Source organism: Lytechinus variegatus, chromosome 11 (genome assembly GCF_018143015.1).
Source record: "Lytechinus variegatus isolate NC3 chromosome 11, Lvar_3.0, whole genome shotgun sequence".
Lineage (NCBI taxonomy): Eukaryota > Metazoa > Echinodermata > Echinoidea > Temnopleuroida > Toxopneustidae > Lytechinus > Lytechinus variegatus.
This window is the reverse complement of record NC_054750.1, coordinates 14,987,753-15,011,205: the sequence shown is the minus strand read 5'-3', so window position 1 is coordinate 15,011,205 and position 23,453 is coordinate 14,987,753. Positions and strand designations below refer to the sequence as shown.

General features: G+C 36.5%; 1 protein-coding gene across 11 annotated transcripts in view; it reads right to left on the bottom strand.

The window, feature by feature from the left end:
* Positions 1-23,453, bottom strand: part of LOC121424573 (dual specificity protein phosphatase CDC14AB-like) — a 59,903-nt gene that overhangs the window by 23,800 nt on the left and 12,650 nt on the right. For all 11 annotated transcript variants that reach the window (XM_041620304.1, XM_041620303.1, XM_041620310.1 and 8 more), the window contains exons 6-9: positions 8,828-8,957; positions 2,715-2,802; positions 1,462-1,692; positions 427-565 (exon numbers count right to left, since the gene is read on the bottom strand). In XM_041620304.1, coding sequence (XP_041476238.1) covers positions 427-565; positions 1,462-1,692; positions 2,715-2,802; positions 8,828-8,957 — 588 coding nt within the window. The remainder of the gene's footprint in view (positions 1-426; positions 566-1,461; positions 1,693-2,714; positions 2,803-8,827; positions 8,958-23,453) is intronic.

Sequence of the window (23,453 nt, the reverse complement as noted above, 5' to 3'; positions counted from 1 at the left end):
ATATCAAGAACTTCAATACCAAGAAATAGGATTAAATGTTGAATTGTCTTGCCATTGATAAGTCAGGAGGGTTAGGGTTTTCGCAACCAATACGCAGACTCTTTCTGGAACGTAGAGAATCTATTATCAGAAGCCATTCTTGACAAAGGCTGCTTTGTCAAAAATCGATGAATCAAAACATCAGTGTTGTCCTTGACTCTTGACAAATGACTTATTTTGCCATTTTTCATCAGCTCCAAATCTTAGGGCAATTGGCTGTCCCTGATTCACCAATTATCGACACAGATTTACCATTGAAGGATCCGTCCCCATGGCAATTGCAAAAACTTGCTATTTTAAGCTTGTTAAAATATGCAGGCGTGACAGCGCGTTTAAGTCTCTATGGCTAGAGGCTACGAATAGCGTGAGGGGGTAACTCCTACTCACTCTTCCATGTAGTGTTGTTGAGGCCCAATGACTGAGCCAGGCCGACATATCCTCATCCATGCGATGGCTTCAGCAGCAGTGAACCTGAAATGCTTCATGATGTAACATCCTATCAATGTACCTGTCCTGCCAAGACCAGCTGAGAGAAGAAAGGGAAAAAAGAAATAATGTAACTTGTGTAAAGCACTCAAATCCACTCTGCATAGTGCACAAAGCATTGATAATATGTGATGTGGGTCCTATTCAAACGTTTTGCTAAAATCTATGACATGACCAGTCATTTATTTCATCCAGCCACCAGAAAAATCTGCTGCTTACTGGTGCTAATGACTAGTTCCAATAGTCGGTGCTGCACCATCCCGAGATTGCTCAATCTCGAGATTTTAGCCCGATCGGCCCTTTTCGCGATTAATCTCGAGATTCAAGAAACCCCGTCTCCACTATAAGAAGAGCGATTCCTGCTCGAGTGAGGCATCGATGCATTATGGTCTGATGCCATGAATAAATAATCCTGAGTGCGTCTGCACCGACGAATCAGCGTGATAATTCATAAAATAACACGCTATTTTGCAAAAAAAATCCCAAGTTGACTTGGGATTGCAATCTCGAGATTAATCCTACGAACTAGCGCCATAATTGCATCTCCATTGCAAATAATCTTGAGATTGTTCAGATCGGGATAATTTGCCAGATCAGAAACAGCATGCTAATTTGAAAACTCGGGATGGTGCAGACAGCCCTAATGACTGGTCATGCTTTTTTATGATGAGGATGGTTTTATCAAAGAACAAGGACTCATAACTCCATCTCATAATACATATAATGCACATAATTTTGCTCAGGTATTCAAATAATTACCCACATTTGTTACATTTGAAACAGTCCAAATGCCCTCGGCTATGGATTGGGCATGTTAGAACTGTGCCAAAGGTACCTCGGGCATGTAATTCTTACTAATGCTGTTGATGATGTGTACTATTTAAGTCAACAATATTGAACAAAGGGAAAGAGTTAGAATGACAACAAAAATCCTACCTTTGCAGTGGACAGCAAGGGACCCTTCCGCACTCTCAGATATTGTAAGGAACTTCTGAAGGATTGAGTCACTGGGTGTGCTACCGTCGATAAAGAAGAGATCGTAATGATCAAAACCGGCATCGGTGAACCGCCGGGCATCGTAGATCTTTTTGTTCAATCGGACTATTGATGTAATGTTGTGCTTACGGAAGTAAGGGAAGTATGCCTCAGGTGCGTGGTATGGATAACCTGGTATAAGGAACAAAATAAATAAATTGTGTTAAGATGTGTATATAACCCTTGCCGAATATGATCAGTTTCATCAAGTAAATGCACAAATTCAGTGAATATTTTTGACTACATTTGAAATGAAGGAGGGGATATTACAAGAATCTTACAACAATCAATTGCAAGTCTTTTTCTTCTTCCAGAGTAAGTGCTCCTTCAAGATGATGAATATAAATATTTGTGGGCCTTATAATCAATTATGAATCTTGAAATTCTAAATTTGCAATCCATTGCTGATCCACTTTATGCATCAGAAATTATGAATCAATTTGCTCAGCTCCAACCAGTCAACAAAATAATTTCATTTTTTTTAAACTTTTTTTATAGATAGTAGTGAGTTGATTAAGTGATAAAAATAAGACAGTTCCTTGAGTTAGGAAAATCAAAGGGGCAAGGACGAGAAGAAGAGAACAGAGATGCACTCAATATTGATTCATGTGCAGGTGGAATATGTTTCTTAACTTCATCATATAATTGAATTCATCATGGATGGCCTACATGAATTTGACATTTCGTTGTCAGCTCCAACAGTCTGCAACCAACATGGCCATATTTTATTTTTTATTTTTTAGCTTAATCAGTTAGAGCTCTGTAGTAGGACATACCATCTGTTCAAAAAAAAAAATGAAGTGGCCAACAACTGTATAGTTTAATAGCTTTACAATGGAAAATACACTTGGTTAACAACTATGGAAATACATTATGACACTCTGTATTAGGTCAGAGCATTTTTTGCCACAGTACTTGATAACAAGCAATCTTTGTACATGTATCTGAATATCATAGCAAAATAAAAGAAGAAAAAAAAGAACATGTTTTGATGAGCAGGGCAACACTATACAAGTGAAGTGGAAAACTGTATTTAATACATATGATACATCTTTTAATGAAAATTTGGTACAATATTTTGTATCTGAACATGCTGTTACAATTCAGGGGGATAGGAAGGACGGAGTTAATAACAACACGCTTTGAAAAATTACCATTTTCTATTTTGCTCTTTGGATGAGGCCCACTGAAAGCTAGGAACTTGTTTGGAACAATCCAATTGAAATCACCATTCTCTACTCTCTGTATAAGAAAGGGGAAGAAAACACACACAAATCAAATTTTGTTAGGTTGAAATATTTAAATTCATTCAATTCTACAACTACATGTATATCCGTTATGGAAGCATTTTAAAAATCAATAACAAAACACACAGTTAACAAATTGTGACAGGATCTTAAAGAGAAATGCCAGTAGTTGCAGTAAACACTGATTTCATGGGAAAGTCTGTAACAAAAAAGGCTTAATTGTCAGTATATCATCGAGGATCTAGATCTGGTACAGTTACATAAACTGAACTTTGTGAAATCTTGAAATCTACGCTGAAAAATGTTCACACCGAAGATCCCCAACACAGATAAGCGCATGTGGGACAGTGTATAATTATTGCTTTGAATGTCGGGCCCGACGCTCTACCCGAATCCTGTGCTTATTTGCTGATTTCTCAGCAATTACACAATTTCTTCCAGAATCCTTTGGCACATACGTTTTATTCATACAAACAGACACTTTGGTGGTCATTTCATTGGATTCTGTACGAATTCATTTTGATATCGTTACCAAAACTAGCATTTACCTTTAACTGTAGGTAGTATTACTTGGCTTGATAACCTTTCAAACCGTGTGGATATGAAAGTTTTTTTTAGGAGAGGGTAGAGAAAAAAATTTCATTAGTACAATTTACAAGTATAAGTAATTAGAGTACATGTACAAGTAATTATACCCCTTTCATAAACCCATTAAAAATGAATTAGGCGGCTAATAGCAGCATAATTTGGTCGTAAAATTGGAGGAGGACAAGAGTTATCCGCATTACTCTGATGCTGCTATTATCCGCATAATAGCGGCATCGGGATAAGATTTTGAGTTTATGAACGCATTTCCAAATAATGCGGATAATTGCCATGGTGCGGTCACAAGGTCACCCTTCTCCAACACAACCGCATCGGAGGGGGCGTGTCCAGTTGTCATGGCGATTATCCGCCTTTTTCAGGACGGGCGCTCGTAAAAATAATGCGGCTTATTTTCGGAGTTTATGAACGCAATTTTTATTGAATTATCCGCATTACTCTTAGGCGGCCAATTGGAGGATAGGTTTATGAAAAGGGTATTAGAGTATCACAGGTCAGATGGAGATTAAGAAGGCCAAAAAAAAAATTCCACCAATCTTACGAAGTCAAACAAATCCAACCAATTAAAAAGAAAAAAAAACATGTATATATACTCCTGCTATATATTTCTTTCACAAAAATATATTCTAAAAAAAAATCAGCTAATTGAAATAAAAGAGTGTGTACATGTACCTATCCCCCCCCTTCTCCTCCACAGGGCCCTCACCTAGTTTCAGGCTTCAGATACATACACATACAAGTAGGCCTACATATCAAATAAGTATTTATTTTCAAAAATACATTTTTATATTATCCCTTTCAATTGGGTATGCACCATACATGTACCACATCTTCTGTTCATGCATTGTAAATACATGTATATACCCTTTTCATAAACCTATCCTCCAATTAGCCGCCTAAGAGTAATGCGGATAATTCAATAAAAATTGCGTTCACAAACTCCGAAAATAAGCCGCATTATTTTTACGAGCGCCCGTCCTGAAAAAGGTAGATAATCGTCATGACAACTGGACACACCCCTCCGATGCGGTTGTGTTGGAAAAGGGTGACCTTGTGACCGCACCATGGCAAATATCCGCATTATTTGGAAATGCATTCATAAACTCAAAATCTTGTCCCGATGCTGCTATTATGCGGATAACTCTAGTCCTCCTCCAATTTTACGACCAAATTATGCTGCTATTAGCTGCATAATTGGGTTTATGAAAGGGGTAATAGAGAGTGAAAACAGGAATTGTATTATTTATTGAGGAGTTGAAAGTAGGCTGAAATGTAATATGTTTACATAATGATCATACAACCCTTTGAAAATGGAACTGTTAGCACAAGATAGATCCGGGTGATATCGGACAGAGATCATTTTGAAGTTCAGTTGGTGGGAAATGTGTTCACTGGGTTGCAATCTATGTCAATAACCAACTGTTTAGATTATGATCAATGATAATACTGTAAAGCTTGATGCACTGCCAAGTGCTAACCAATTGAACAAGCACACAGATTTTGGACCTTGGACCTGAAATCAGTATGTACAGTACTGTACATGTATACATGTATGTCTTGACTGAATTTCACTATTGAACCATGGATGGGGGGGGGATAAACATACTGAATATACATTGTATTTAAGCAAACAAACACAAAATCAAAATCACAGCACCTGTAGTATTTTGTATACAGCTTTATACATAAAATATGTACATCCGACCCCCTGTATGTGGGACCTCCATGAAATTTTCTGTCTCTGATTTCTTGGTCTGACAGTCTGTGATGTTATCAAAGGACCATGACTTGGTCAGTTTATGAAGTGAAGTAAAACTTGAGAAAAATGGGGGTCGGACGTACAAAAAGGTTGATCATTTTATGGAATTGCCCACAATTTGATTTGTCAAGAAGAACCAGTTAGCATGACAAAATATCCTCATCCACAGTACTCTTGATGACATTCATTAATTCATTCAAGTACTTTGGTGTTTAACATTAAAATGTCAAATATTCTTAACCAATTCATACCTTCTGTGCACACAAGTTATACCGCTATATCATCCAGCTCATTCACTTCATTGAGATCCAATAGACTACAAAATTTCTATTGTAAATGTCAGATGTTATCAACTACCGGTAGATTAATCAAATAGATTGATAGATAGTGCCACATGAATATTTGAAGACAGTTTCAACCATTAGATTAATATACCTTGAATAATACAAACAATCTGGTTAGTATGGCATAGCACGCAGCTAGTACTCTACCTGCACATCATAACGGATGGAGAATAGTTCAATGACCAGGGAATAAGCTAGAAAAGAAACATTATTTCATCTCTCCTCTTACGAAAAGCCCAGCCTCGAGCAGAACAAACATCACGCTTCATCACGTCACAAAACATCCATCCGGTGGTGGTCAGGAGAGAAAGCAGGATGCTTGTTGCTAGGCAATGCCCAATGATGTAAATTTGCAGATGGAATCAAATCAAATTGGCGAATCATACAAGTGCATACAAATCAAGCGGCATCAACGATTACAAGGAATTCTCAATTTTCATATGGATGTCGGAATGGAGTTCCCTTTCGTGTTTAATGAAATCTTGAGCATTACATGCTACAGAGGACCCATTCATACAGAACTACAAGGGTAGCAGTTAACGGTTAAATCAGGTAGTTGTGTTCAAACTTCAAATGTGAACGTTAAAGAAGAAAATACCAAAGTACATGCATGCATGATAACTCCATTAAGCGGTTTCTAACTTTCTTTCTTGCTCCTGATTTTACTGCTACGATGCACAAATCGACAGACACCACAAAGGCTCCATGATGATGTGGGAGGTACAGTCTTATGGAGCATTGAAAAAATGTTATTTCTGTATGCAAGTTGCAAGGTACATACAAGTGCATGACTCAAAAATATTCATCTGCACTGGGACTACATCATCAACATGTCAATGTACATGTAGATTTGATTGTATGGTGTTTCACCTCACAGAAATCCACTTTTCAATCAACACTATCAAATGGGCATTGAATGCCAGTTCCCTCCCCCTTCTCAAACTAATATGAAAGGGTTAATATGGTGGGTATACATGTATCTGAAGTTGAGAGCAAGAAGGGAAATTGATAAGAACAAGAATTCATAAGCATCTTTCTAGTCACCAGTTTCTTGCATAAAGCACACTGGTAATTGAAAATTCATCAATTGAAATTGTCATTGTAGCTACAGATCAGTTTCATGCATTTATTCATGAGCACTTTTATCATCCCTCTGTGCGTGCATCCAATTCAAAACAGTGTTCTTTTTAATATCACTCTCTCAAGAAGAGATGTGCAGAACATAACTGCACACTCTAGTAAGGGCTGAAAATGATTATAATGAAGACAAATTCAATATTGAAGTTACAATCAATTGTAAACATAATTTGTTAACCTTTATGTTTTAGGACCACGATATCAACATATTTCCCCTTTTCAATATTTTTTAAAATAAATACCCCAACCTATTGGGAAAAATATACTTTGATAATAGTAACTGCTGAACAGAGAGAGAAGGGGGGGAGAGGGGGACAAAATTTCTGAATGGGGCAAGCATCCTTTCAAATCAATGCCAACCTAGTTCAGTAATTCATAATTCCACAACCAAGGGGTCAGAAGAAATGGACTTCTACTCATCTGGCTAGTGAACAATTGTATAAACTGGAATTTATTGGATTTCAAATCAAACTTGCTCTGGCCAAATAAGCCATCTTATCTTTAATTGCAAAAGTCTGAGAATTGCTTTTCCTGTTTCAAGTTTGAGTCAATAATGAAGTCATGGGGGAAAAGTGATTCCATAACCACTTGTTCTGTTCCCTGAATAACAGTCAACTCCCCATATTAAGAGAGTTACAAACCTGCGGTCAATACACAAATATACAGTATCTCTCTTTGATCCATCTCAAAATTAGTATTAATTAAAAAACAACAGTATTTTTAGCCATGGACTTTGCTGATATGTACCTCTATTTTCATTTCAATGTCTTTTTCTTTTCAAAATGAATATTCCTTAGAAGCTCAAACAGATAAATGGGTACCGTAGTTTGTGAATTTATCCCTCATCTTGTGCAAATAAACGTAATCAATCTCCAACCAACAAGGGGGGGGTAACATAATAATTTTAACCGTAGTCCATATCTTTGATGTTGAAGGCATAAAACTAGGACACAATCACAGAAAGAAAGGTTCAGTCCCAGTTCTTGATGCATTGTCAACAAACTTGTATGATTTATGTCTTTTAATTGACCATAAACATACCTGACCTTGTTTCGGTAACACAAATCTAAATGCTTCTCTCTCTCTCTTTTCCCCGAGGTTCTTCATTTAGTATCCAAAATACTCTCAATGCCAAGCCCCTCCCTAAAACTCCTGTCATCCAACTTTACAGATGACTACAGATGTCTGTCAGTGGAAGCGACCCAAGATGTAGGAAGAAAAGAACAAAAACATACGCCCACATTGGTCTGGTCTCACCCTGACAATGACCTTGGCGTGCCTTTGAAGCAACCTCTCGATGACCTTAGATTCCATGGGATAATCAGAAATGAAATATTGCTGGTTTCTTGTTCAAAACAAAGATCGAATATTTCATAATCGCTCTTGGTAGGAAATAATCTGATAGGAATGGGTTTTAAATAGTTTGACTACTCCAGAAATGAAGCACTGTAACTTGATATTCAAGGTACGATGGAACTGTGTTTTACATCAGGGCCCTATCTCACAAGGAGTTACGATTGATCCAATCAATCGTAACTCTATGGAAATCAATCAGTGTCATCAATTTTTTATATATGAAATTTCTAAAATGTCCTTTGTAAACAAAGGAAAACCCACCAAATTGTCAAGAAAACAATGACTTTAAGGATATTCATTCATTTCTAAAAAATTGTTTGAATAAACATGCATTTCATATGTTGACTTTGCTGGCTTTCCATAGTCGCGATTGATCGGATCAATCACAATTTTTTGTAAGATGGGCCCCAGGACATGATTCACTGTCACCCACAGCAAATTTTTCATTTTTGTAGTAAGTACAAGAAAGATTCACTCTGCTCAATGAGTAAGTCACTATCGAAAATGAAGGAAAATGAAGGAAAGTTCAAGCAGATCAGCTACTCATTTGGCTAGATGAGTTCTTTTCCATACTAACTTTCATGGCTGAATCAACTCTGGCAGGTATCACAATTTTTGACAAGTGACAAATTTTCATTGAATTTCCCACTTATGTACAACTAAAGGCTATTGGCTTCATCTCTATGTGGAATGATTTGCATGCCTGTGCATTCGTTCGGTGAGGCATGTGATGAGACATTTTGTTTCTACAAATGTATTTTGCGGCGTTCCCAGGCGCCACAATCTGACCAAAGTATCTGAATTTGCGATTCATTCCTTACCTCATAATGCTCGTACTCCTCCACGTCAAAGTTCTCAAAGTCGAGGAATCCATGCGTGACTGCCTTGTCGATGCCCTTCAAGCAGTCTAATAACGTCAGGTTATATGTGCACGCACCAAATGAAGCATCCCTACATTATCGGAAGACAAGGAGAAACATCACAAATGTTAGAGGCAGTAGGGGGAGGAAGGACTTTTTGTTGTAAATGCAAGCCTGTATTTGATTAAAATGACATTAAGTTAGTGTTTACAAGAAAAGATAACATCATTTTCAAAAGAAAAAAAAACACTAATAAAGCTTATTATAAACTGCAATTGAAAAAGACTGAACTTGATAGGGGGGGGGGGGGGCATCAATAGAGACAAGTTAGTTGAAAGTACTTATCTGTTTAATCGGTTATTGTTTCCACTTTAAATGCGTTTTAAAATACAATGCTTTTTACATACATAAGGCATCCTGGATATTGACTACTATCCACCCTTTCAAACGTTACCAAAATCGTAATTTGAATGATTCCAGTGAAATATAATTCTAATGACAAATTTTTAGCATGTGTGAAACCAAACTAAAATCATAAACGCTAATCACAATCATAAATTTCAAATTCTAATCTGGAGGTGAATTCCAGTTAAGTTTCACTCAAATTACAGTACGAATTTAACGTCTGAAATCTTTTGAGGGGCGGAGCTTCCTTGACCATTCAAGCACTTCCATACATTATACAATTGTCATGCACTTTTTGCACTTTCTTTTCTGAGATAATTGGGTTTAATTGACAAGTCACCAAAGACACAATACTGCCTTTGCTCGGGAATTTGAATTGAAATCATTTTTTCGAGTGCACGTGTGAATGGTACAAGGATTCTAAAGAAGAATTCCTGTAATCATTACAATGAATGATTCAAGATTCTTGTGTGATCCTATATATTTCATGTGAACAGGGTCAAGTGTTGCTTCATAAAAATACCCTTTCACATGCATGCCTAGAAGTTATAAATAAATGACAGAAGCAAACACAAATACTCTGTCTAATGAGGGCCTCCGTCAGGTATGGATAATGATTATGCTGGAACAACCACCTGTTCGCATGAAGCTTTGATGAAGGAAAAATACTCCACACAAAACTTTCCAGTCTTATACATACTGCAGACAATAATAATACTCATTATTACATGAAGCTATGTATTCGCCTTTAAGAAAGTGACAAGAATTTTTTAGGTCATATACTGGTAACACTTTCCCGATTCTTAATTTAAGGTATAAAATCACTATACCGAGAGATATTTATATATATTCTCTTCTTCCTTTTCTCCCATGTTTTTCTCCCATACACTTTATCAACCCCCTACCACCCTACCCCCTGCCCCTCATCAAGACAATGCATTGAACCTTTCAACTAAACCGCATCACAAAGCTGCGAAGTTGAAGTACATCAACTCATTATTTCTAAGAACCTACCAGTACATGTATAGCACAGGGTGTGTTCAATCAAATTTCTTGGGCCGGAACCACAAACAAGAATCATACTATATCAAAACGCAAACACAACCCCAGTTATTTTCCCCCTTTTTCAAGCCCACCCACAACACCGCAGATCATTGAATTTAACCCCCAAGAAGTTAAGGTCAAGTTGGAGAGTACGCAATTTAAGTGCAAAATGGAAGGTCTGTTTAAATAATTGCGATCTCTGTCGCATTACATCCACTTTAATATCCATGGAATCTTCAATATCAGCTTTCGGAACACACTTTTTTCCCAGAGTTTGCATTTTGAAAGATGTTCACCTTTATGACTGAAAAAAATATTGATTTAAAACACAACCGTGGTTTGACATCTCTGAAATCTGTGTTTTTATGATAAAAAAGTGTGGATTGAACGCAGCACAGAAGGACCCATCCAAAAGCCTTGTTCGCCATCAATATTAATTTGCGGCAAGAAGATGATGACGGGTACACTAAGCTGACATGCAGCAGGACAGATGGCTGAGGATTATGGGTAATATCTATTGGGCTCTGTCAATGACTTTGTAAATTGATTACACAAGGATGAAGGATGAGGGATGTGAGTGTGCGCATCTTTAAATTGACGGGCTATATAACTTCCTGTGGAACAAACCAAGTTAAAAAGTTGATCATCATAACTACTTGTATAAGTACTACAGTCTACAGGTATGTAAAATTCTACTTAAAACAGAATTGAAAAAGAAAATGCTCATTGTTGTCTATGAAAATGAAAACGGAGGAGTGCAAAGTATATCGAAAAATGAATTTTCAGTCAAAGTCGATCATTATTAAGTCCAACTGTATATTGCCCCTTCTGTAATAAAGTGCTGAATGAGCAAATAAAGAGAAAAAGAGAGGGACAGAAGCAGAGAGAGAGAAAAAATAAAAAGTATATGCCCTCCCCTTCCAACATTATTTTAGAATTGTGCATGTTGTGTAAACAGGGATGTACAATCATGTACATACACTCTGGGCATACTCTATGTAGTCAAAGGATAAACAAACCAAAACCATCTGGATGAAGAAACTAGTTTTCGATTTTTAAAACCCAAATAACTTTGGGGTTTTAGCTTAAAACGAAGCAGAAATATTGGAGCAAAACTCAAAATGGGTATTAAAAAGTGATCAAAATAATTGTTCAGTTACATTTTCAAAGATAATAAAAAAGAAAACTTGCGTACAACTAAAGAAAGTTAAAATCTGTTTTCAAATCTTGCAAACTGATAACAGCAAAGTAAAGGTTCGTTGAAAACAACTGGATTATAGCGCACTCTGAAATAATATACAAATAATGAATGTTTATGAGTGCAATGGACAGAATACTTCACGAGGTGAAAGATGAAAAGATCCACTCAACGACTTATGAAGCGTAGCCGAGTTGAATGGATCATTACTGAATGAAGTATTCTGTCCATTGCACTCATAAACATTCATTATTTGGTTTATATGACACTTAAAACTAGATTATTTTTCATAGGAACTTTATCAATTTTGATGCAAAATATGATCATGCAGTGCGAGCTAGGTCTCTTGATTGTCGCATATCCCCTACAGAAATTTAAGCGTGCCGCTTGCTAGTAACTAGCATGCGACTAGCAGGGCGCTCGCTTAATAAGCAAGTGCATGCTAGCGAACAGTCCCTGCTCGCTAAAAGATCGCTTAACTATTACTCTGCACGCATATTACACGCTTATTAAGCTAGCCGCATGCTAGTTACTAGCAAGCCGCAAGCTTGCGCAAGCTAGTCGCACGCTTTCGGCAAGCTTGAAAATTTCTGTAGGGGATGTCACGTACAATGCGCCCGTGCAATGGACAAAATCTTATGGATCCAAATTGCACGATAAATGGATCCTACATTGAACAGGCGATGACGTCATAGTAAAATGGTCCAAATGGTAGATATCAAACAACCAATCAAATGCCAAGGATCTATCTAGGTGTCATGATAAAATACCATACGTTACTGCCACAAAGTTGAACCTATTTGAATGAACTTTTTCACCATCACTCAATGCTTGCATGGTGACCATCTTGGCTTTTTGTCAAAGTTTCTAGTTTCTTGTTTTGAAAGTCGGAGGAAGATATTTCATGGATACTTGGTGGGCGTCTCTTGTCACTGCCAAAGTTTAGATGATGATGAATGCCAGTATTATAGTTCAACTGACAGGTTCAACTAGGTGGGTATTTTAGAAATAAAAAGGTGAAATTCATGATTTCCTGCAAATCTCACAGAATCTAAATCACTGGGTTGTTCAAACACCTTGTAGGGATCTAACCATTTCTGGGAGAGCTCAGAAAAAGTTTGATTTTGAGGACTATTCCCATAGCAACTTCATTTTGCCTAAAAAGAGCTCTCCGCAGGAATATACAACCATTCTGAGACAATATAATATAAGGTTGCCACCACTGCTATATTTAAGAAATATAGCTTTTTCTAACCTGCCCTAAAAATGTTTTAATAGCCCAGCAAAGATACTTGGTAGAGGTCCATCATTTAATTTCAATACTAGTCATATAGGCCTATCTCCGAGGATCAGAGGATTGCAAAGTTTGCAGACCTCACAAACATTAAGACAAGCATGAATATTGCTTTGGATAGAAACCTAGCGACAAGCAATTAAAATAAACAAGCCTTAGATCTTTGGTTTAAACAACAATAGCTATTCAATAGCCAAGATCTTAAGTTGAAAATGGATGTTTGTGCAGAAGATTTTCTGACAATGCTTTGTATAAAGTTTATCTGCTAAATTCTTAGACCACTAATATACATGCCTCGAAAGTGGACTGAGGCCGGCCCCCAGGCACGGCTTGGCGGAAAGTGGACTGAGGCCGGCCCCAGACACAGCTTGACGTACAGCGTGTAACACCTCTCTTTAAAAAAAGAAATAGCCGGACTGATGCAAGCTCCATCTCAGTCAACCTCTGGATTAGAGTCACGAAATGCTTTTCAAATCATTAAAGGTCAAGTCCACCTCAGAAAAATGTTGATTTGAATCAATAGAGAAAAATCAGACTAGCACAATGCTGAAAATTTCATCAAAATTGGATGTAAAATAAGAAAGTTATGACATTTCAAAGTTTCGCTTATTTTCAACAAAATAGTTATATGAACGAGCCAGTTACATACAAATGAGAGAGTCGATGATGTCACTCACTCACTATTTCTTTTGTTTTTTATTGTTTGAATTATACAATATTTCAATTTTTATGAATTTGACGATTAGGACCTCCTTGCCAGAAGCACAAAATGTTAAAATAATGGAATTCCATATGTTCTGGGAGGAATGAAACTTCATTTCACATGACAATGACGAGAAAATAAAAATATTTCATATTTCATATAATAAAATACAAAAGAAATAGTGAGTGAGTGATGTCATCAACTCTCTCATTTGGATGTAACTGGCTCGTTCATATAACTATTTTGTTTAAAATAAGCGAAACTTTAAAATGCCATAACTTTCTTATTTTACATCCGATTTTGATGAAATTTTCAGTGTTATGCTTGTTGAATTTTTCTCTTTTTATTCAAATCAAGTTTTTGTTGGGGTGGACTTGTCCTTTAAAAGCATAAATGTTTTTGTATTGTGACAACCAAATAAGCTAATGGATAAAAAAATATCTTCCCCAAAAGTTCTGAAATTTCAAATTTTACATCCTTAATACATGATCCATAAAATAGCCATCTATTTTCCACATTTCCTTGAAATTGGTTCGACTTTTGACTTAGTTGGAAGCTATCAAGAAAATGAGGATTGAAAATAAAATAATAAAACCCAGGAGAGTCTAAATGTGGGACTACAATACACCCAATTTTATTTCAAATCACCCATGTTCTGCGAATAAATATCAGATTCCAAGCAAAAAATGTAAAATTCACTTTGATGCAATGTACACGTACGCATTTGCAAATCAAAAGTGCCAGAGTTTTGCCAGGATTATAAAAGTGACAACTAATAATGTACACATCATGCGTAGTGCCAAATTAAAGTCTTGTTGATGACTGATAGGCTGCGTTTATGCGACCTCAACCCAGAATCATGATTGGAATCACGATTTGAATCATGATTCAAAACAGCAACATGAATCACGATCCGACAGAATCAGCGTTTATACGACCATCTTTCTAACGCTGTTTCTCCCTGAATTCGGGCCGATCCAGTGCGCATCACAGTGCGCAGTTTGACCCAGGAAGTATAGGTCAACATTTTCGCGCGTGTTTCTAACTTCACGTCGGCTGCTAGATTTTTGCTGCCACCGGAGCTAACGCGCGATCGTTTGTGCAAGTGCAACTCGGCTTCCGAAAAATAAAACTTTTACTTCCAGAATTCCGTGTATTGTACCTCGTATTGTTTTTGTTTACTTGTATTCAATCTTGTCGGTTCATCAAAAATGGTGTTCGGTAGCCGTAGTACTGGGCACGAATTCTGTTAATTTTGTCTCGACAGGCGGTGCCACATCTCCGTTGAAATCCCTCCCTTGCAAGCGCCGCTGAAAGGGACTCGTAGATCGTCTTATATTTCTGTGAATCCCGGTAAGGGATGCTTGTGCTTCAGGCTGAGCCCAAAGCACAAGCAGAGCCCTGAGTTCGTCGTCAGTCCAATTTGTGCCTTTGGAACTTGAAGACATGATTGATGAAATCAGGGTGACCAGACGTCCCGTATTTCCCGGGATTGTCCCGTATTTCAGAATATTGAACAAAATGTAGTTAATACATTTAAAAGTGACGAATTTTCATTAAATAACCAACAGCTGACGAAGCAGGGACAACAATTAAATCGATAACTGTAAACTTTTGCAAGTTCTGCGATGATTTCTTGCTAATACATTGCAAACGAACTGGTCTCCTGCCTGTGTGTGGCAGGCTACTAGCTAGGCATGGAGGATCGAAGCAAATTCTCAATGGTGCAAACACCTCACATGATAAACAGTTTTTCCACCAAAATAATCACAAAATCGGCGGGAAATTCTTATAATTATACTATGGATTCTCAGTTTAATGATTTGGAGATGTAATCGGAGGAAAATGTTATTGACTTTTCATAGATCTAGTTGTTTCAGCTTTCGTTCTGAGTCTTAGTGTGCACGATGCCGCGATGTTTCATCTAATTTTTAAGTTTGACAATATGTTTCACTTTGAAATTTTATTCATTTCTAAAACATTTTATGTTTAAAATTTTAAAAATACATTTAAAAAAACACCAAATAAAGTTATGATTTTTATTAGATGATTGGATTTTTTATTTACTTGAAGTTTGAACTTTTCCCTTTTCTTTATTTTATATATACCCTATCCTTTCTGCTTGCCCTTTTTTGTTCCATCTATCTTTATTTCCTATCTTTCTTTCCTCGACATTTTCTTTTCTCTCTCTCTCTGTTCATTTTTTTCTTTCCTTCTTTATCCAATATACTTTTTTATTTCCTTCATTCTTTCTTTCCTTATAATTACCTTGGCTTCCTTCTCTCTTCGTCTCCTGTTTCTTTTCGTTCTTTCTCTCCTTCCATTATTTTTTATTTTTTCGTTCTCTTCCCCTTCATTCTTCCCTTCCATCCTTCATTCCTTTCTTCATTTTTCCCTTCTTATTCTTTTCCCTTATTTTTATTTTCTTTCTTTTGTTTCTTTCTTTCAAAGAATGAAGGAAAACATGTTTATTTCCTTCATTCTTTGTTTCCTCCTTCTTTTTCTCACCTTTCCCCCTTTAATTGTCTCCTTTATTTTGCGAGACATTTATTAATCTTCCCTTCCTTCCTTTCTTTCTATATTCATTTCAAAGAATGACGGAAACCTTTTTTTATCTCTTTTATTATTTCTTTCATCCTTTTATTCTAACTTTCTGTTATTTTTTTCTGTTTTCCTTTATTTTCTTTCCTTCCCAATCATCTCTTTTCTTTCTCTCCTTCATTCTTTCGTTCACCTTCCCTTCTAATTCTTTATATTTTTTTTCAAAAGTCTTATTATTATATCAGAAGTCTTATTATTATATCAGAAGCCCACACTTTGTGTGGGCTTCTTTGTTGATCTTCGTTTGTCAATTGTACCGTATTTCATTTTGTGAAATCTGGTCACCCTGAGTGAAATATACAAATGACGCTACAGTACAACCCCGGGGTACAATACACAGAATGATAATTCCTAAATGCACATGACAATTGGCATATACCGGTACACTGGCAATCTGCTACACGAAAATTAACCTGCACGAAACACAGCGCGCGCCTTTGAGTCGAACCCGGAAGAAGCACGACACAATGACGTCATAGAATCATGATTCAAATCACGATATCGTTTATACGACCCTTCTCGTTCGTGATTCTACAGAAACGTCTTTCCAAACGCCCCTTTTTCCGTGTTTCATGTTTGTGATTTGAAAGACGTTTATTTCCACTTTCGACTAAACGCAATCGTGATTCTGCAGAATCGTGATTTGAATCATGATTCTAATCATGATTCTAGGGTAAAAAAGTGTCGAATAAACGCACCCATAGAAACAAATGATTTACATACAAAAGGACTTCAGACATACTGTATCCCTCATGACATCACATGACGCTCTGAAGTACTGATCAAAACCACATTATAGCACAGTAGCTTTCGATTTATACTAGAGTTTATGATATTGAACTTCTTGCCAAAAGTAAGATGATAATGCACATATCTGATTTCTAACTCTGCAAAACAAAACAACCCCTCCCCCTTCAATCTATATATGATGTATTTAAATGAAGGCTTTAGGTTATTCTTCTTTTTAAAATGACAGCTGACTATTCAAATTGATATAAATATGGTAGGGTAGCATTAAATCAGTGTAACAGAGGGGAATTCATAAAGAAAACTAATTAATTCAAGGCATTTTATAATTCACTGCTATATTAAAGCTTATCCAATGTCACTGATTTAGGCAGTAGGTTATGAAAAGTACACCCCCCCAAAAAAGTAAGAAAACAAAACAAAAAGAAAAGGATAATTTAGGCATTTTTTTTTCTTATTTTCATCGGCTACTTTTCAGTACTTGCTGCCTAAATCTGCAACATAGGATAAGCTTTAACATTGTCTCATGATTGTGTTTTTTTTTTGTGGTTTCCTGGGCTCTTTTATGCATTTTGGGGGCTATATCGCCACCCTAGCCCCGTGCAATTTCATTCCTGTAATAATTAATTGCTAGCAGGCACAGATCACAAATAGTGACTGTAACTGGGTAATGAGAGTCATCTAGCAAGAACTATAACTTGCTGTACCCAAGCATACAAAATCCCTTTCAACCCTGATACTCCGAAATGAAAATCCATATTTTATTGTTCGAAATAGACATCAGAAATGAAATACTCCGAAAATTTGTTTTGCCTAATTGATCGTGGGCCTGGCAGCCGAAATCAACTCCCATCTTTTAATGTCTTCTGGTCTGACACGGCCTACATGTAGGTTTGAACCCCAGACCTCCCAGTTGTGAGACGGACGCTCTACCAACTGAGCCAACACACCGGTACAGACCATTTTAGTGTATTTTGCAAAGAATGCAGGCTTGGGTCCCTTTACCAAGTACCAGCTCCAATTTTCATAACCCACTTCACCTTGAATCTATCTAGAATTGAAGATGACACCATGAACCAGGATAAAAAAATCATCCCCTGGATTCCTGGAAGACAAATGTTGGTGATTTCTCAGACATTTGTAGATTAAATGTCAAGCGTAAATGGAGGTAGGTTGCGATTGTCCTTAACAGTTTATGTATCCCTTACGAAACAAATATGCCAGCTTTTATCCAAGGGGTGTTGCTTCATAATCTTCCATCATGATCTGTCTCTTTTTTTAACAAAACAAAATCTGTTGAATAAACTTTTTTATAAAAAATTCTGAACATCTGATTAATTTTCAATAGGAAAATCAATGACTTTGCAAAAAAGGGCTTTTATTCCAGATGTAAAGAAAATCATTCATCATGTAATAATCACAGACATTGTAATCTGAACTACTTCGGCATGTATGAAAAATCTGTATAGAAATGCATTACAAAAAAATACCATGTAATGTCACACCAATTTATGGTGGAAGGACTGCAATAAGCCCTGTACATTATTAAAGAACAAATGATGTTTTTATAAGGTAGGATAACAATGGAGGCTGAAGGAGAAGTATGAAAAAAAAAGAACAGGCCGGCTACTTAAACCAGATATTCTTGATTCAGTGCCACTATTGAAACCGACATGAGAAACCACATTATTGAGCAGACAAGTAAACATGAAGATTCCATTACTCCTAAAGCCACCCAACACTGGGTCAAGCTCACCGCTATGTCAATATCGAATCACTTTACAAAGTGTTGAAAGCAATGTATCTCTAAACTCGAGAATATTACGCTGCAAGTAAGGAACCTGCAGACATTACAAGCTCTGCTTTTCATGCAGGTTACTTCACTTTTATTTTATACTGCCATTATCTTTGTATTTTCTATGTAATCAAATGTATTTCTTGTATTATGTTATCGTGTGAAGTATTCAATTCAATTCAATTCAATTAGAAGTCTTGTCAGTTTCTGATCTCGATAAAAGTGAACTTGATGTCATCCAATAAGGCCTCATTTTTTCCTCCATAGTATTCTCTAGACAATGCATGAACTGTACAAGTTGAAACCAAACCCACTGTATGAACAGAAAAACTGTTGGTTTTCCTTAAAATCTCAATCATTTCACAAGGAATTTTGTAAGAACTGGTACAATAGCTCATATATACAGTATGTGATGCTTTGAACGAAACTTGTACGAAACTGTGCCACGATTTACGACACTTTGGTCCATTTTTATTTTTTTTAGAAATATTTTTTTTTGGGGGGAGGGGGCTAGATTACCATTAAGTTCCATTTTTTAGGAATGAAAAAACACACACATCAATTAAAGAGAGACAAGAGGGAGAAGTAGAGGATCAGAAAAATACAAGTAATAAGAACCATAAGAACTGATTTTTTTTAGGGGGATGGCTGAATCTATTTTAAATAAATATCAACAACATTTGGGCCCAGATCCTTGCTAATTGATGGAATGAAAATGAAATTTGATGTTGTGGTTATTCATTTGAATAACTCCACATTTTAGTTTAAATTTCAGCTAGCTTTTGGGGGTTAATTTTCAGGTCCATTTACTAATGGGAGCAAGCATTGTCATTGGCATGATTTTTGAATGGGAATGGAAGAACTGGGATTATACATGTAGGTTACAAGGGTTCAAATACAGACCTTTATCTCCCAAGGAAACTATTGAATAACAAATTGCAATTAAAATTAAAGTGAAATAACAACTTTCAAACTGTCACTTTGGTCAATATAGGGAAAACTAGCTGGGACCTCTTGGAATTAGAATCACAATGACCATTTACAAGTGATCATTGAATCTTATGATTTCCTGATCATTTTAAGGCTCATCATAAATCTAAATTGCAAAAGTAACATTCGAAGAAGAGATCTTATTGCATGCTTGAGGAACATGGATTCTTGTCGTTATTTATTATTATCATTATTTGGCTTCAAAATGAATTGCTATTATGTCAGTAGTATATACATGTAAACTATAAAGCAAGGATCAAATGAAGGATTTCTTTAATACATACAAGACATTTTTGGCAAATCATTTGAATTTGACAAGGACCCCAAGATGTACTGAACTATTCAAACATTTAAGAAATGGAAAGGAGACGGAAAGGAGGTGACTAGAATGTGTGAATTGTAACACTATATGTATCTTTATATCCGGTTTTTGTTCATTTTTTTGGGGGGGGGGTAAATATGACGAGATTTAAAAAAATCTTCATTTGACAATTCCTTTGCGCATTCAATAAAAAATAATAAATTAGATCTTTACACTGTCCATCAAAATTCATTTCTAGGCTCAATATTGGGGATATTCCAGAGTTGTTTCTGAAATACTAGTAGGCTTCCACACTTGCGGAATTACAATAGGTTACCAGATTGGAGAAGGGAGTGATGACGGGGACAATAAAGATGAAAAAGAAAGAAAGGAACGAAAAGAGAAAAAGGAGGTATGCCAAAGGCACATCCACCTGTCCATGTATCTATCAAGTTATCAAGTTAGCTCTCTCCGTTTCTATTGGTCAAACGGAGGACCATGAAAGATGCCCTCCAAACACTCCAAAGGTCACCTAGCAACAACCATCCCAAAATAATCACTGATTGGAAAGCAAGCAAAGAAGAAGGAGACGAGATGATTCTACAAGGACCAATCCACAGACAAAGAAAGAACAAGGTGCAAGCAAGCATCATTGTCTAGTAGTACACGTATCCTCACCTACAATATTTCCAACTTTCCACGTTTGGTCAGTATCAATTTGAATATTAAAAGATAATAGAGTATACATATTGACTCCTAGAAATAAATGGGATATACATGTAGATCTTATAAGTTTTAGTATTACTTAAAAAAAAAGTGAATGCCCTGATATACATTTCTAAATTAAAATCTAAACCTTCTACATCTGATTTTGATAAATGATTTGTTTTGTCCAACTTTATTGAAATCAACCAATTGGGGTGGACTTTGCCTTTAACTGTATAGATTATAGGATGTAATCATCCATCCTTCTGATATTGTTTACACTATACTTTCTCTCCATTTCTATTTTTCCCTCATTTTCTTTTCTAGCTCCATCTCTCCCTCCCTTACGTTGAGTCAGTTTCTCACAATTAAAGCGTAGGATACCCGATAAGGCAATGGACATCATGAACATCCTCATAATAAACCTTCATATGAAAATGCACAGCGACGAAAGATGGTCACTAACTGTTGCCTGGCATTCATGGCAACACGAGCTCTCGCAATTATGATGACCGCATGGCTTGCCAATATTACCCCTTCGGCAAAACGTAATCAAAAGTGGAGCAAATTCGGAGGGCCGGCTGAGGAGATCGAGGCTCTCATGTGGGGAACTCTGGGTCACTCCTTTATGGCCAGATACAAGCAATAATCAGGATATTAATTTTGCATGTACAATGAATGCACTTCTGTACTATGTTTTGTTTCTTTTAAAGTGAACAAAATCTGTTTCCTTTGGAGGTTTGTCAGCCATATCAAAATTAGGAAAGAAATCAGTGGAGTATTAAAAAGCTTTGATGAAGAAATATCAATGGAGAAATCAAACCAAAATGGCAATCTTTAGGGACAGTGATTTTCCATCTATAAAAATATTTTTTTTTGCCTTTTTCTGTTTCTGAAAACATGTAATTCCATTTCAAAATTGATCTTAAAAAAGAAATTCCACTTTGTCATAGATAGCGTACACAGCAAAAACATAGATAACTTCCACTTTGCAAAGGTAGATTCAACTAATCAGTGCATCAAAAGTAAAGAACTAAAATGAATTTTTCATTTTGAATTTACAGTAAACAGAAAATACTGTCGGAGTCCCTATACATTTTCAACTGATACCGTGTTTACACACTGACTCGGCTCGGGTGTTGAATCCGCGAGCCGGGTTGAACACTGCGAAGAAGGGATCAGAGATCGCGTTTATACGTACATATAAAAAGGCGAGTTCAACACGGCTCGCGGATCTTGAACGGAAGAAGAATTATGTCGCAAATTAAACGCGGGAAATTCACCGCCGGAATCGAATCTTGTCCGTGCGAACAACAACAATGCCAAAAGTGAAAGCGCGCGCAGTGACCTGGTCAAGAGAGTTCGACACGGCTTTCTGTTTACACACGAAAAAATTGCCGAGTCTGACTCGGCTCGCGGGTTGAAACCTACGATTTTGGCGGATCAAAAAAGCCGTGTTCGACACGGCTCGCGGATCACACTGATCGCGTTTACACAGCATAAAATTGCCGTGTTGAGCATGGCTCGCGTGTCGAACCCCCGAGCCGTGTCACTGTGTAAACACGGTACCATGTGTAACATGGAATGTTAAAGTTGGGGTCTGCCTCATTATCATTGGGGTCTTTGGGGATGGTTTTTACCAAGGCCGTTTTGGATCCAATTGGGTATTTTTTTTAACCACAACAAAATTTTTATAGTTTTGAGCCAGCAAGACTAGTCAGCCCTATTTGTTTACAAAAAGATGTTCATCATAATCTTGCCTTGTATAAAAAAAAATCATTCAAATTTGTTTTCACACTGAAATATCACCACACCATGTGGTGAAATTCCTGTGTAATTTCTTGTACTTTTGAAATGGCCCTAGTAATTAGCAGTTATTTTCTTACAGGGATTTGCTTTCACGCTGGCCAAGTTTCTGATTTTATCAAAGGAGCATTTTATGAAACAATTAGGGACTTTTCACTGAGCAACTAAAACCATTGCATCTAATTGGCTCAGAGAAAATTTATCAGTGAAAACCATTGACAAGATTATTCATGAAACCGTCCCTGGTGGGTGTGTTACCATCCAAATGGCAGCTAAACACTTCTGATGAACTATTACAGGCCAAAAACCTTTTATGTGTACAAGTTCAAATAATGTTGCAATAATGGATCCAGAGAGACAACAAAAGAAGTTCAATGGTAACCCAACTCTAGTAGAATAGAAGTCAAGGATATAAATGAATTCATCACCACCCAACCATGCAAGAAGACCTTCCAAACTATTTGTATCTTTTTCTCAATTGGAAACTGATAGCCAAATGCCTGTACAAAAGGATCTGGTTTGGAAATACCTTGACATACAATTTCAGAAGAGCTGTTTATACACCAGATACAAAACTGATGACAACTTAACATTCTGTATGTGTATCTATGAATACTTCTTTGAACTTGAGCTCACAATATCCATGTAGGACTAAAAGGAACATGTATTTGTAATAAAATGTGTGCACCATTGTGACTTTCCAATACTAGATTTTGTCTGATAATTCAACACAAACACCTTTTTTTTTCATTTTGATGGAAAGTAATAGATTCATAGATTGCATTGCCAATATATCAAGGGGTTTTTCTTTCAGTTTTAGAATCATGATTTTGAAGCAGCTTAAAAAAGTTGTGTTCACATCATTAGTACTTCACAATTCCATAAAGAAATTGTACTAATGGATTTAGGACAGTTTGCACATATATGAAGAATGTCACACTAGGTGGTTTCAAACCGCCTCGATCACAAAGAATCCCTGTTAAATTAATGTACGAGAA